The sequence below is a fragment of the Gekko japonicus genome, unplaced genomic scaffold (assembly GCF_001447785.1).
Source record: "Gekko japonicus isolate JY-2015 unplaced genomic scaffold, Gekko_japonicus_V1.1 scaffold199, whole genome shotgun sequence".
In the NCBI taxonomy this organism is placed as follows: Eukaryota; Metazoa; Chordata; class Lepidosauria; order Squamata; family Gekkonidae; genus Gekko; species Gekko japonicus.
This window is the reverse complement of record NW_015168657.1, coordinates 503,175-516,745: the sequence shown is the minus strand read 5'-3', so window position 1 is coordinate 516,745 and position 13,571 is coordinate 503,175. Positions and strand designations below refer to the sequence as shown.

The window sequence follows — 13,571 nt, the reverse complement described above, 5'->3', positions numbered from 1 at the left end:
ATTATCTATTCGAGTGTTAATGCTTAATGGTAAACAAACAAATAAACACTATTTTCAGACAGAACAGAGGAATGGTTGCAGGGCTTGTTCACCAGGGGTCTCATTCACCAAAAGGTAAACAGTAGGCCCCATTGATTTCAGTGGGAGAGTTCTTACATTAAGAATGGCATAGTCATTAAGTCTTCCCATCACTTAATGGCACTTAAAAGTGCTTAGATCGGACGGATTATGCCTTAGATATAGTCTAATGGCTAAAAGTATATGCCAGTGTTTAAAATTTTGCCTCACTAAGTAACTGTAACAACCACTACGCTTCTGTAATATGGAACCTTTAATAGTAACTTGCATAACATGATTGCTGTAAATATTTGGAAACACTTATAATAAAATAATTATATTTAACATAATTTTTCAATTATACATTGTGCTCCAAAGTGTAGACAAATCTCTCTCTCTCTCTCTCTCTCTCTCTCTCTCTCAATAAGCTTTGAAGTCCTGCAGATGATCTAAAAAACTGGGCTACAGAATTAATATGGAAGTAGGGCTACCAGCTCTGGGTTGGAAAATACCTGGAGACTTTGGGGGGGGGAAGCCAGGAGAGGGTGGGGTTTGGGGAGGGGAGAGGAGAGGCCTCAGCATGGTACAATGCCATAGAGTCCACCCTTAAAGCAGCCATTTTCTCCAGGGGAGCTGATCTCTGGCAGCTGGAGATCAGTTGTAAAAGTGGGGGATCTCCAGGCCGCACCTGGAGGCTGGCAACCCTATATGGGAGTGTGCTTTTCTGTTTTTATCATTCAAAGGGTTATCACTTATCAGAACTCTCTTTCTGGCTGGATATTATAGAATTATGTTTACGCCGTTCAGGCAAACACAACCTATTCTCCAGGCACTTAAGTTCATGGTTTTCTATGACATGCACAGATTTAATAGCCTCATGTTTTGCACTGTTTTGACAAACAACATGGCCCATCTGTCTTGGGAGATGTTCACAGATTTTAATTCCTGGAAGCCAAGATGTTGACTCTTCTTTTCCTCAGTCTCAGAGCTCATCAAGGAAAAATGTTAAGCCTTCCTTGGTTCACATCTAGAATTGCCAAATATCTGGACTTTTTGTCCTCTGCTAAAATAAGTAGAAGCAATATGTGCAAGGCACTACTGCTTCTATTTTTGACTCCCAGAGATTAATACTGAGCTTGATCTCTGTAAAAGTATGGAATATAAACAGTGACTAAATCCATATCCTCTGGACTTGTGTCTGTAGAAACAGGTCTACTCAGAAGTAAGTCTGATTTTTTTTCAGTGGCTTGCCAGGTCTGGGTTGGAAAATACCTGATGAGTTTGGAGTTGGATCCAGGAGAGGGCAGGGTTTGGGGAGGGGAGGGGCCTCAGCATAGTACAATGCCACAGAGTCCACCGTTCTGAGCAGCCATTTTATCCAGGGGAGCTGATGTCTGTCAGCTGGAGATCAGTTGTAAAAGTGGGAGATCCCCAGGCCCCACCTGGAGGTGGGCAATCCTAGGATTGCAGCCAGTATATCTTATAGTTAGTGTGTATGAATCTTTAAATCTAATGTAGACCACAAATTACAATGGTAAAAAATAGTGCTGCTAGTAAAATGAAGAATTACTTGCTATCCTTGGTAGGGCAAATCATCCAAAGGAGATTAATGATCTTGCCTGTAACCTATTCTTACTTTATTCAGCTAGTGAAGATTAAATGTCATGTACAACCACTTAGTCTCCATTACTTAATTGCATATGGAAAAGGTCCGGTATATAGCTGCACAGGCTATAGAAAAAATATCTGAAATTGGATGTGAGAAGGATGTTGTTGCATAGTACTATAAAAAGACTCAGTTACACATGGCTTCTGTAATACTGTACCCACAGAATTTGTTAGCATTACTGCTTTACTGAAATTAAAATATAATGAAGCTTGAGATAAAGAATAATTAGTTTTGCATAAACTCCCCTGGCCCTGATCTTAGTGGACCTGATTGAAACACATCTACTCGTAAAGCTTCTCCTGAGTTCTCTGACTTAGTTATTTAATTTGTTTACAACATTTATACTCTGCCTTTCTGCCCTCATCAGGGCCAACAAGACAGCAAACAGATTAAAAACATATATAATTTAAAAATCTTTAAAAGCATTAAAACCAAACAAAAACACATCACTAAAACAATTAAAACCAAGTTTAAGTACATATAATAAACTATATAAAGTACATAAAGTACATATAATAAACTACACAGACATAACGGGGCAGGAAGGAGGGATCGCTGAGGGAATGCTAGACAAAACAGAAAAGATTGGGAGCGAGTTTAGGTGAAACTTTTACTGCTGTTGCTTGGCTTAAGCTAATAATCAGTTGGAAGTGAAAGCCCAGGTGAATTATTCCATAACAGTGCTTGAAATTGTTATCTTATTATTGTTTAGAATTTAAATTTTAATCAAAACAAATGAAAGGTTAAGGTGATTGTAAGGAATGTAAATTAACTGTAATGAATGTAAATTATTTCCTCTAATAAATTTGTCATTTGGCCATGGTTATCCAGGCTGTGATTGCATCTAGGTTAGGTTACTGTAGTGCACTTTGCATGGGGCTGACTTCCAAAACTGTCTGGAAAAATTAAGTGGGCCAAAGAGCACTAATCAAGCTATTGTCAGGGCTTGGATACAGATACCCCCTTTACTAATCTTTGTAGCTGGTTTAATGGTCTGTTTCCAGGGTTGTCAGACCCCCGGTTTGATGGGGGTTACCCACTTTGGGGGGGTTCTACCCACTGCCTGGCCAGCTGGCTGGTGGGGAAAGCCTTGCCCCCAAGCCCCAACACCCACAGCTACCTGCAGGGTGCAGGCTGCGCACCCGATCTCCGAGTAGCATTACCGCTCAGAGATCAGGTGGGCAGGGCCCTTTGGCTGCAGGCACTTAAAGGGACCCCCTTAATGCAGCCAGGAGGACAGGGCCCCACGTGCCCTATCACCGAGCAGCAATGACCCTTGGAGATCGGGTAGGCAGAGTCCTCCGCAGCTGGTGGGACAGGGCCCCATGGGGTGGGGCTTGGAGCCAGGATGTCCCCAACGTGATGTCATCATGTTGGGGATGCCCCACCCCCTCTGGGAAACCCCCCCCAAGTCCCTCGCCAGGGACGAACATGGACCTAGCAACAACCCTATCTGCTTCTAGATTGAGGGATGTTTTATTGCTATTGTTTTAGGCAGCTTAATGCTTTTGTGATGTTTTTATGCCCCTGGTAGGTTCTGTATTTTATGGATTACTTTAATATTGATAATTTTATTATGGTGGTTTTATTATGTTATTGTATTATTTTACTTTATGAGCAAGACTCTGGAGAGACAGCATATACATTTTATAAATAAATACCAGTACACTTAATGGCTGAGTGACCATCAGTAAGTAGCAAAACTTGGCTAACCAAAGAAAAGGTACAGCATTCTGCGTACTAGAGTACCCCATGGATATGCAAAAAAAAAAAAACTTTGTAAAAAAAATTAAAAATAAAACTTCCTAAAAGTGGCATGGCAAAGATTAAGCATGCTCTTTGTCTTTGGAATGTAGAGAGCAAATGAGAGTCAATTAAAGATCGAAACAAGAATAGAGGGAAATTGGACTGCTCAAGCCTTAAAAATTTATAGAAACCTGAAGGATGAGTTTTGGGCCAGATGGGCCCAAACATACTCCCTTCATGATCCTTCAGGGGCTCTCTGGAGACACACACACACATACACACAACACTTAAAAGCCCTTTTAGGGCTGGACAGCCACAGAATATACTACAAAGAATGTGAAAGCCTTAGGATATTCTCCCATCCTGCTTTTTAACCCTATTAACTGTACAATTATGTCTTACTACACACATGCACATTCTATATTCAGAATTCATGACCTAATCTCAAACCCAGTTTAGAAAGTTTACATGTTCAGCTGTAAGCCCTTAAGTAACTAATATGTATGTATGTGAACTGTCTCTACTGAAAGAATAGTGTTTGAGGTTATGTCGGAAAACATGAAAACATTGCATCTCTGATTATTATTTTACATGTGCAAGTAATTCTTTCTAGTATACTGAAGCAAAGTGATTAATGTGTATCTATGAATTCATTTAAAGAGAATTGTAGCACCACAGTATGGAAGACTGAATTAATTGAATGGCTGCATTCTCAATGTTTGTTGTCACTGTCATTCAGATGTATGCACAGATCGTATCCTACCTTCACCCTAAATAGTTAGTTCTGGGACAGGTTAACAACATATTAAAATTGCAATAATAAAATATTACATTCACAAAACATTACAGCAATAGCAGATAAAAATTAATTGACACAAATTATTCAAAACTAGAAATGCAGTAGAAGCCATTTAAAAGCTGCAGACCTAAAAGTCATAACTTCATACCAAGGGAATGAGGAGGGGCGAGCCACTCATCTAAAAGCTATCAAAGTGAAGTTGTCTTCACTTTAGTTATAAATAGATTATGATTTGCAGTTGGAGAGAGAGTAGTGCAAAGGCCATTTATTGTTTGCAGTACCATTTAAAATGTGCCTTTACTTTGAAAGGGCCTCCTTTGAAGCAGGACTCAATTCATTTGAATATGTACACTTACAGCTGGAGAATATTATGAGCAGCAACCTCTTTTTTACCCAGTGTTTTAAATCCTGGGAGAAATATGATTACATGAATAAGAAATGAGGATCTTTTTAAAATGACATGCAATACAAATTTAATAGCAATAGGAGAAGGCAGCTTGCAAAATTGCACTTAAAAAGCATGAGATATCTAAAGGTCACCTAAGGAAGGAACTAGGGATGTATATTCAGAATATGACTAATCAAACCCTGACCCCCCAAAAATCCCTGCCCATTAACCTTGGTAGTGTAACCAATTTGAATGAAATTATCTACATGTTCAGATCTGAATCAACAAGGCCAGATCTGGCTACTTTTCTGGCAGCAGCACATAGTGTGCATTGCGCTCAGCTTTGACTTTCCATTTTCCTGCACCATCTTAAAATTTTTATTTCTCTTGGGCAGGAGGGCAACTCAGCAAATACGTGTCTGACAGAAATGCCATACCCGCCCCCAGCCCCAATCACATTGGCTTGGGGGGACTGTCATTTTATATAAGTAGGATGCTCCTTGTCAGAGCCCTTCCAACTATCTGATGTTAGATTGATGGTAAGAGTACGCAAAAGGTGGCTTGCATACATTGAAAGAAGGTATGGAGATAGAGAGAGAAGTTTGTCCAAACCCAGGGTGTGTAGAGAAGTGCTTCACTGTAGGGCAGTCCTACCTGTTTTCCAGAATGGAGGCTAAACCTCCCATCCTCCCAGAGGCTTAAAAAAATAACAACATAGGGCGGAGTGAAAGGTCTGTGATGAAGGACCAGATTGCGGAATCGGAGACTCCTAACTGAGAAGCTGAGGTCTTTCCTTTTTAAAAAAGCAGCCATTACACTTGAACACACATGAAGCCCCTTCTTTTGGCTGGTCTCCATCTGTAGCCTGGATCCTTAAGATCTTAAAATCCTTAAAGATCCTTAAAATCTTTAAAATGTTAATACCATCTTAACCACTAGGGTATCTGGTCTCCACTAGAGTTTACATGGTACGTAGGAGTTATGTTATTTTATACTGTGTTTTTAATCTGGTTTTTATTGTATTGTATTTTATACTGTTGGAACCCACTTGCAGGGAGGGTGGAATATAAATCCAAATAAATAAATAATACTAAATCAGACCATTAGTCCATCAAGGACATTATTGCCTACTCAGACTGGCAACAGCTCTCCAAGATCTCAGGCAGAGGTTTTTCACATCACCTACTGTGTGGTCCTTTAACTGGAAATGCCGGGGATTGAACTTGGGACCTTTTGCATGCTAAGCAGATGCTCTGCCACTGCGTCACAGCCCCACCATGTTTAGCATATAAAGTGAGGACTGTCAGTGCAATCCTAGGAACACTTTCTTGGGAGTAAGCCTCACTGAGTAGGCTTGAATAGGATTCTGAGGCCCCTGCCACACGGGGGGAAATTGCTGCGGGCAAAGTGTGGCTTTTGAAAGCTGCATCAAAAGAGACACGCGGCGGCGGGATTACAGAGATCCCCTGAGCTGCCGTGCAGTTCCTCCCCGGCACGATCAGATGCCGGGGGGAAGCCACTGAAGAAAGAGCGAGGCAGCCAAACTGCACATGTGTGCGCTTGCGCTGTTCGGCCGGGAGCCTGGATTGCTACCGAAGACTAGCGCTCTGGCGATCCCATGGCCGCCTTTGTGAAGAGTTTTCATTCTCTGTCCCTTTGTGAAGAGTTTTCATTCTCTCACTAGTCTTCCTAGCTTTATGTCTCTAGGTGTGACTTACTAGCAGGGTGCGAGATGGTAAACTATTGTCCTGCTTTGGCCATTCATTAGGTTTACCAAGAGCTTGAGTGCTCTGTGCTTGGCATTTGATGACTCCTTCCTCCAGCCCCCTCCTTTCTATCAGCTATGAGTTTGCGGTCTGGTTACTGAGAATACACAGAGTATGGTCCAAATGGGTTGCATTCCGTGACACATTCTAAAACTACAGGCCAGCTGTTCACATCAGAGGTGCACAGCACATCTGATCTTCCCAAAAATGTCAGGTAAGAAGCCAGCACCCAGTCATGCCTAGCTTTGTTCCTGTGGCACTGAAGCTGGATACCATAGAAATAAACTTGGTTTCTGGAATCGATATCTCTCTGGGTTTCTGTTGCCTTCAAGGAGTATGTCAAAAGTTCAGTTACACCTTTTCCCTATAACCACCTCTTCCACTCATATCCTGTCCACATTTTGTCCAGGGCAAACTTACATTCATGTATGTATGTATATATGTATGTATGCATATATGTATGTATATATATGTATGTATGAAGGCAAAAGCGTAAGCGAAACATAACATTGCCTAACTGCTCATGTTTCCACCTTCCTCCTTACTACCTTTGCATACTAACTAACAAAGCAATTTCTGTTCTAATTGTAACTTTGCAGAAGCTGTTCCCCAATTTTTCAGATGTTCATTCAGATGAACCCCCAAGCATGAACATCTGGGCTTTGGCCAGTTTAACTACTAGTTGCTTGCCCTGGAGCTGTGGTGGCTCAAGTGGTTAAGATGCTGAACTGCAGGCTGTGGAAGGTCAGTAGTTCAGCAGTTCGAGACCCGGGTGCCAAATGATGGAGTGAGCTCCCGTCTCTAGTTCCAGCTCCTGCCAACCTAGCAGTTCGAAAGCGAGAAATTGCAAGTAGATAAATAGGTACCACTTCGGTGGGAAGGTAACAGCGTTCCGTGTGCCTTGGTGTTTAGTCATGCCGGCCACATGACCACAGAAACGTCTTCGGACAGCGCTGGCTCTTCGGCTTTGAAACGGAGATGAGCACCGCAACCCTAGAGTCGGATTCGACTGGCTTTCGAGCAAGGGAACCTTTACCTTTACTGCTTGCCCTATCCCTTGCTTCCAGATGCTTATTCAAGGGTCTTCCAATAACTGGCTCTTTCCAGTTTAACTGCATTTAGCAAATCACCTGCTTAGAACATAGGCCTCTTTTTTAACCACACAAAATCTTCTTCTCAGCTATGATCTTTTCTCAGCTATAGCCTCTGAGCTTGTAGTTCCCTAGCCAAGTTGTTCTGAAGCAGGGGTTCCTGGATTCCTAAATTTTGGACCAACTATGTTTTAGGATTGGTAGATATCTTTTATTTCAACAATGGAACATGTAGTAAGGAAGCATTTGGAGCATGTGGTAAGGAAAGTAAAGCCCACACACCTTTCTCCAAGAAAGTGCACTGGCTCCTCAGCAAAGGTAAGCGAGGCATGTGCTGGAAAGAAAACACTGAAATGAATGAGCAGGGTTCAGATAGGTGGGCAGGATTTAGCTTGCTGCCAGACAACAATTAACTGGGGGTTGCAAAGCTTTCCGATTTGCTGGTGCATTCTCATCGCATAATAATAATAATAATAATAATAATAATAATAATAATGCTTTCGATTTATTAATCACTTTCCCCAGAAGTGGGCTCAAAGTGATTTACAGTTACTCTTTAGACAGGGGACTAACAATGTTTCATAGGGGATAGGGAAGACTACATATAATTCATTTTAATTGCTCACGCCGTAACTGCACAGTGGAAACGTTTCTGGCTTGGCTCAGTCATGTCCCGAACGGCTGCATCAACCGGCTTGATGACGCTTGGGCTTCAGGACCCGTATGTCGTGTCGCCACACTGCCACCGCCTGGCCGGAGCATCCCACTGCAGGGATTTTTTCGTAGCCAAGTAGATTCTTCTGCCTTCCGGATCCTGGACCAGGATGTCCCCAACTGACAGCTAACACCTTCCCAGAGGGGAGTTGGTGTGCCCAGCCTCTCTAAGGAGTTGTTCCCATTTTATCTACTCGCCGAGGCTTTCGAATCGCTGGGTGGACGATGAGCTGGGGACAACAGGCTGGCTGCTCACACCAGCGCGGGGCTCGAACTGACACAGTTCGGATGTTAAGACAGTGGGATATACCCACTGTGCCACCGAGCTGGTATTGGTTTGTGCATAATTGGTTTGTGTGCTTGGAAAAACAAATGAGCAAGCACATTCCTGTTTAACATACTGTACTGGTTATCAGAGAGGTGAATGGAGATTTGAAGTGCAGCAGAAAAATCATGTACGCTTTCATGGTATGCATTTCTGTAGGTATTTATTGTACATTTGATGACCTTAATCACTGCAGTTCATTGTAATCTCTAGCTGCACCAAAGCATTGAAGGAGATATGGAAAGGAGAAGCTGAACATAGTATAATGAAGACTTTTATCAGACTGTTTCTATGAACTACATTAATGCCTCATTGTTGGTTTGAAGAAAATGTTAATTGGTTCACCAACTCAGGATTTTAGGACCTATAGTCAGTACACAAGAAATGGGGTTACAACTCTGGGATGTAACCTGAACAGTGGCATAAAATAGGAGAAGCAACATTAAATTAGTCTTGTATAGGAGTTAGAGTGTCTGACTAGGAGAGACCCCAATCGGATCCCCACTCTGCCTGGGAACCTCACTGGGTGTCCTTGGATCAGCCACACACTCTCTGTTTAACATTCCTCACAGGGTGGTGAGGAAAAAATGGAGGATTGGAGAATGTTGTAAGCCACTTTGGATCCCCATTGGCGAGAAAGGTGGGGTATACGTGTAGTGAGTAAATTAATAAATGAGTATTTCTTTGCTTGGAGAAACCAGACATGTTTGTAAAATAGTATGCAAAACCCCTGATATTTGCTTTTCCAGGGCCAAAATAAACATGATGGAGAACTCATGGCTGCCATAAGTTGACTGTCACCATTTTACATTGATTATAAAATGCCATGAGGGCCTGATCCTGATTGGGCTCACAGACTTCTTCCTCCCCCTTTGGCTTTTCAAGCGCCAAACGAGCTGTGGGAGTGTGTGTGCTCTTTTGGCGCTTGAAAAGGTGAGGGGAAGAACCATGGCCTGGCAGCATTTTACAATCACTTTAAAATGTGGCAACAGTGAACTTTTGGTAGCCATGCTTAGTTTGGCAAGAAACCTAGTAGACAGCTAGCACTGCAACTTTTCATTGGCTCTTTGCCTGCAGTAGCCTCACACTGTAAAGCCTGCTACATTCTATAGCGTCAGTCAGCTGCTGTTTTGTACAAGAACTTCTGACTTTTCAGAATTTTAAATTTCAGGGACAGAATTCTTAAAGGTCCACAACTGTTCTTGACTACCCCTACTGCCAGTTCAAGGTCTAGTCACTGAACCTGCCACAGACATTGAAATGACTGATTATATATCTTATACAGATTCATTTGCCATTATCTGTATTGATAAGCACCATCACATTTAATTCTGAAGTCCAGACCCCCATGCAGGTAACAATAGCCCTAGGGATTGGGGCAAAGAGGAGATGGTTTTCTTCATGTTGGGGGGAGGGAATCTTCAGGTATGCATAAAAACACAATTTGCCCTCCCATAATCCCATTTTGAGACACTCCCCTCCTAAAAAGAGGTTGTTGCAGTCTGCACCTGCAGAAGTTCAGGTGTCACTCATCCTGGAAGGGTGTGCTGTCAGCCTCAGGTTGAGCTGCAGAGCCTCAAGGGAAATCAGAGAGAGTGGTGAGTGGGCAGTGGGAGTGCTGGGTGGGGCCAGGTGGGATCTGAGGGAATGAGACATGGGAATGTGAGGGAGTGGAGGGATCGGGTATGTGGGGAAATAACAGCCTGGGGGAAGAAAGAAAGGGAACGTGATGGCTGCAGAATGGGGAGAGGCAGTTAAGAGGTTTGTAGAGGCATTTGAAGGATGAATCTATTATGTGCTATGTTCACAAATTCAGTTTATGGAAACCAAATAACAGACCTCATAACTTGTTTTAGGTTTTAACAGATTTCTTCTTCTATGCTCACTGACTGGGCATGTTGCCAAGTTTTGTGGAGGCGATTAGTGGTTGCATGTTTTTAAATGGAATGTTCAACTGAATCCATGGCCATTACGGTCCTTTGCAACATGATATTTCCTCTCACTTTGAAATTGTTCGTGTGGAATGCAGGCTCCAAATTTTTTTCATATGGTGAATACCAGGCCTTGCTTTGTATAATATGAGATGGAGATTTGCTATACAAAACTGAAATGTTAGCAATCATCCTGCTAAGTGTAATGGATCAAAATTACATGAGAATCAGTGCACCATGGCCACTAAATGACACAGGGACACCAGTTAGGTTCATTAAAATGATAGGTAGTTCATGTAAGCATTTATGTAACTACATTGTGCAAATGACTGCGACCCTTTAGATTTCCAGTGTGGTTCTCAGTACATAATACCTTAACTATTTTCTTGCTCTAAGGGACCTCATCTTTTTTCCTGCTCTATGAGACATATTTACAAAGGATAAGTATCTTATGCAAATCATAGATATGGCAACCCTGATGAATCTATTTGGGTCTAAGTCTGGTTAGTAGCTGGATAGACGCCCACCTGGGAATTGCATTAAGCTCTGTGAAGGAAGTACACAATATAAGTGTAGTCTGAATAAAGAAAAATAACAAAGGGAAAATGGAAGACTTGAGTGGATATTTCAAGTTTGTCTAGTGTGCATTCTATTAATTTTTTTTCTTACTTTTCAGTAATGATGATGCGTTTAACCAGATGGCTGTTGCTCCTTTCCCATTACCCTCTAGCTCCCAGTCTTCCATTGAGGTAAGATGCTTTTTAAAATCTGTTTCCTAATTGAGGGAGATTAATCCTAATTAGGAACTTTAATATTATTGCAGATATTAATCTAACTAAACCCATCAAAAAGCACTGAGTGAATTCAATAGCACATGAATTTCCCATTTTGAAAAAATAGCTGGTATGGTACAAAGTAGTAGACACACTGCATTTCTTCATGAGACTCTAGTTAAATAATTCATAGACTGTTGTAGCGGGTTGAGGAACTTTTTTAATGTTGCAAATTAGATCTGTTTGAGTTAGTTACAGTTCAGTGTAAGAACACTTCCCTTCCTGGGAGTAAGCCCCATTGAATAGTTCTGAGTAGGATTTGAAGGAGATTTGCCCTAGTTACCTAGAGATGAACTTGGTTAAGGACATGACCTCTCATACAGTCTTTACTTTGTCATATCAAGGAGAAAGCAGACCAGTCACCATAGGCAGCCAATGTTTATTCAATGTTTTTTCAGTAGTGGGTTTTAGGGTTTACGGAGCATTTGTTCCATGTGTGTTAAGGATCAAATGCTTACAGATACCATGAAACTGATATTGAAAATTTCCATGTATAGTGAAGGAACTGCTAATGTGTAGACTATTGTACTGTCTAAGGTAGGAGTATGACATTAGTATGGATTTTGAACACTGTAAAAAAAAAAAGACTGAATTCTGAAAGCTGATGGGTTAAATTCTAATCTTCATTTTGCTTTTGTTTCTCTCTTTTGGGAAATGAACCAATGATTTTTGCATTGGCTTCTCTTTCCTCCTGCCAAATTTCCCCCATTAAAATTAACATACTTCTAATTTGTTTTTGGGGGGTTTACCAGTCACCAAAAAATACAACATCTGCCTGTGAAGTTACTTATGTGCCAGGAAACAAAGTGTGGGGTGGTGGTGGAGACAAGGGGTCTGCTTAGCCAGACACTTCCTGAACACTTCCAAATATGCAGACTACTGCTCAAGCCACACGCGAGAGGTCATTCTGGCTCCCCCAGCTCTCGGGAGGGGCTCTTTTAAAAGTTATGGCCGCCGTTGCTGTTCTCGGCAGCAGCTGTGACACCCGTGCGGGGGGAGGGGCGGGGTGAAATGTTCCCTTGCCTCCCTGAGCCCCGGGGTGGTGGCCTTGGACTCGTAGCGGACATTCCACCTCTCGCGTGTGATGTCGGCCATCACACGCGAGAGGTCATTCTGGCTCCCCCAGCTCTCGATAGGAGCTCTTTAAGAAGTTATGTCCTCCACCGCTGTTCTCGGCGACAGCTGCGACGCCCATGCCGGGCGGGGGGGAACATTCCCTTGTCTCCCTGAACTCTCGTAGGGGTAAATTCCACCTCTCGCGCGAGAAGTCATTCTGGCTCCCTTAGCTGTCCTAGGGGCTCTTTCAAAAGTTATGGCCCCCGCCTTCGTTGCTTCCGGCGGCAGCTGCAACCACCTCTCGCAAGTGATATCGGACATCACACGTGAGAAGTCATTCTGGCTCCCCCAGCTCTCGGGAGGGGCTCTTAAAAAAGTTATGGCCACCATCGCTGTTCTCGGCGGCAGCTGCAATGCCCGTGCGGGGGGCGGGGCGAAACGTTCCCTTGCCTCCCTGAGCCCTGGGCTGGTGGCCTTGGACTCGTAGGGGACATTCCACCTCTCGCGTGTGATGTCAGACATCACACACGACAGGTCATTCCGGCTCCCCCAGCTCTCGGGAGGGGCTCTTTAAAAAGTTATCGCCACCACCACTGTTCTCGGCGGCAGCTGCGTAGCCTGCGTGGGAGGGCGGGGCGAAACTTTCCCTTGCCTCCCTGACTCGCTGAGCGCAGGGGTGGTGGCCTTGGACTCGTAGGGGTAAATTCCACCTCTCGCGCGAGAAGTCATTCTGGCTCCCTTAGCTGTCCTAGGGGCTCTTTCAAAAGTTATGGCCCCCGCCTTCGTTGCTTCCGGCGGCAGCTGCAACCGCCGTGGGTGGGTGGGGGACTGCTGAGCTGCCCTCCCCACCTTTTTCAGGCTCCGGGCCTGAAAAACGGCCTGCAGAGCCGCCGCCCCCCCTCCTTTTTCAGGCTCCGCGCTAGAACGCCGGGCCTGAAAAAGGGCTACCCGAATGTCAATTCCGGCCCCATTATATCCTATGGGCCATTTTATTTATTTATTTATTTATACATTCAACTTTATATCCCGCTCGAACCCCTTGTCAGGGGGTCTCTGAGCGGCTTACAATTCGGTGCTAGTCACCATTTTACTACCCTAACTATGGCCACATATATTTGTAAGGGGCAGGGAAACCTACCGGCACCCCTATGGTGGTGGTTGGTAGTTGGTCCTGTTGGTTCCGGCGGTTCCTCAGG

The 13,571-nt window shown here is 43.4% G+C and overlaps 1 protein-coding gene across 1 annotated transcript in view; it reads left to right on the top strand.

The window, feature by feature from the left end:
• Positions 1 to 13,571, top strand: part of INADL (InaD-like (Drosophila)) — a 250,101-nt gene that overhangs the window by 168,673 nt on the left and 67,857 nt on the right. Inside the window, exon 30 of the mRNA XM_015415230.1 lies at positions 11,163 to 11,235. Within this exon, the coding sequence (XP_015270716.1) occupies positions 11,163 to 11,235 (73 nt within the window). The remainder of the gene's footprint in view (positions 1 to 11,162; positions 11,236 to 13,571) is intronic.